This window comes from Engraulis encrasicolus, chromosome 20 (genome assembly GCF_034702125.1).
Source record: "Engraulis encrasicolus isolate BLACKSEA-1 chromosome 20, IST_EnEncr_1.0, whole genome shotgun sequence".
In the NCBI taxonomy this organism is placed as follows: Eukaryota; Metazoa; Chordata; class Actinopteri; order Clupeiformes; family Engraulidae; genus Engraulis; species Engraulis encrasicolus.
In genome coordinates this window covers 11,737,753-11,740,252 of record NC_085876.1, presented here as the reverse complement: position 1 = coordinate 11,740,252, position 2,500 = coordinate 11,737,753, and the positions used below count along the sequence as shown (strand labels likewise).

The window sequence follows — 2,500 nt, the reverse complement described above, 5'->3', positions numbered from 1 at the left end:
TACCAGAGATACTCTAGACAGAGATAAGTCATTCTAGTTCATTTCTGGTATCCACTTTCTGTAGGGTGAACGCCCCTTTAGGAGACCTTTGGTTAGGAGACCTTCGGAGTCCTCAGGTTGAGAATAAATGGAGTCCCCTTAGCACTGTAGATGGTGGATGGTAGCGCATTTCTTGTGCAAACACCTCAAAAATAGAAGAAGAAGGAGGGGACAACACCCCCTTATGAGACCCAACTTGAGCACACACTTTTGCATTGGGTGGGCGGGTTTCGAAGCCTCTTTATTACTCCACCCACTTTGGTTATACTGTAGTTGCTGGAGCAGTGTGGGGTTTGATCCCTTGCTCAAGCGCACATCAGCCATGGAGTGAGGTAGGGAGGAGAAGGGTAGGAGGCGTGTGCGTTTTTTTTTCTTCAGCACCAGGGATCGTGCCTAATCTAAGCCACAAGTAGTTGTAGTACAACCACAGAGTATTACCTCCAAAGAACTATGGCTTTGTTAGACTCTGTGATTAAAACAGTGAGGACTGCATGCCAACCTAACCTCTAGCCAGAGATGTATAAAGTACTGGAGAAAAGTAGTGGAGTGCAAGTACCAGTATCATCTTGTCAAATGACTTGAGTAAAAGTCAAAAGTAACCTTTCCTTACCTTACTCAAGTAGAAGGACAAAAGTATTCAAAATGTGTTGTACTTAAGTAAAGCAAGTAGAAGTATTGCAAGTTTTGCTACTTGAGTAAAAAGTAGAAGTAGAAGTAAAAGTACTGCATTAAAAAAATGGGGGAAAAAAAGTCAGTCAAAAGTTTGAATACCATTTGGTTTATTAAAGCTCTGTACAATAAGTCTCTTATGAAGTGCAAATACCATTACGGTTTGTTATGGCGATACCTCGTCTACCTCATCCATCTTGCCAACATGCCAGTGTCAATGCCAACTGAGCGTCACTGACCGCGCCAAAAGACATGCGCGAGAATGCGATCTGCTTTTATTTCCCTACCATTGCATCGCCCACTGACCGTGAACACGTTCCATCATATCTGGTGATGACAGAGCCATCTAGCGCTCGGGCATAGAAACGAGTAACGAGTAACGAAAGCAGCACATGAAAAATATATCGGAGTAAAAGTATTAATTTCATCAGAAAAATGTAGTGCAGTAAAAGTACAAGTATGAGGAAAAAAATATTACTCAAAAAAGTACAGATACTGCAGTTTAGTACTTAAGTACAGTACTTCGTTACTTTTACTTCGTTACTATACATCTCTGACTCTAGCTCTAGCCTGGCTGAAAGATCACTGCATGAACTTACAGTGGGCACAAGGTAGCAGCAGACATCACGTTAGTGCTGCTAAGAGGCATCAGCCATGCACAAGAAGAACACAACTCTCTCTCTCTCTCTCTCTTTCTCTCTCTCTCTCTCTCTCTCTCTCTCTCTCTCTCTCTCTCTCTCTCTCTCTCTCTCTCTCTCTCTCTCTCTCTCTCTCTCTCTCTCTCTCTCTCTCTCTCTTACACAGACAGGCAAACAGACACACACACACACTCACCCAGAGTGCTGAGTGTGTGTGGCATGTCTACTAACACTGTCATGTTTGAAGCTTAACCTTCAAAAAACAGACATCATAGAAGAAGATCACCATTTTTGAGGTGTGAGAGGTCAGACATTTGTGAAGTTGTGAATTCATCTATTGTGTCATACAGCCCAGTATAGTTTTAAGCAATTGGACTTTGAATGCATTTATTTTCTCATCTAAGGAGCTTTAAAGGGGCCCTATTATGCTATTTAGAATAACTTTCATTGTTAATATTTTGCTTTACTGTGGTTAGTGGAGTTAATTTTGAATGACCACTTGTTTTCATGTCCATTATTTTTTATCATTGTGTACATGCACCCTATGCAGCCTGTTTGAAACGCGTGGAAGTGCAGAATGTTAGACCATCAACATTCTGAAATCTCGACGCAGCATGGAGCGTTTCATCAAGCATTCTATTACTAATATTACATCAGGATGTGCTGTTATTGTGTCATCTGAGTCTGATGGATTTCCTTTTTTCTCTCCTCTCCCTCTTTTCTGTTTCTTTCCTTTTCTTGTCTTTCTCGTCTATTGTCGTCTCTTCTCTTCTCTTCTCTTCTCTTCTCTTCTCTTCTCTTCTCTTCTCTTCTCTACAGTAAAAAACCAAAGAAGCCTCAGCGCCACCATCACCACCACTACAACCACCACCACGTGAACAATCGACTCAAGCCACTCACTCTGGCCTACGATGGAGACGCGGACATGTAGACGCACGCACGCTAAAAAAAAACACACACACACACACATACGCACAGACGCACACACATGCCCACTCACATATACACTGTCCACATTATCAACTTTTGTGCAAATTCTCATGTGCAAATTCTATGTCAAGCCTGAACTTTAAAAAAAACAAAGCAAGCTCAAAGCATACACCTCTCTGCTTAAGCTACATATGCTATCTCAGCGCCTGAACTAAAACACACAC

At 41.9% G+C, this 2,500-nt stretch overlaps 1 protein-coding gene across 1 annotated transcript in view; it reads left to right on the top strand.

Annotated features, from left to right (window-relative positions):
• thsd7aa (thrombospondin, type I, domain containing 7Aa) overlaps positions 1 to 2,277 on the top strand; it is a 158,078-nt gene extending 155,801 nt beyond the window's left edge. Inside the window, exon 30 of the mRNA XM_063186152.1 lies at positions 2,166 to 2,277. Within this exon, the coding sequence (XP_063042222.1) occupies positions 2,166 to 2,277 (112 nt within the window). The remainder of the gene's footprint in view (positions 1 to 2,165) is intronic.
• Positions 2,278 to 2,500: the final 223 nt, after the last annotated feature.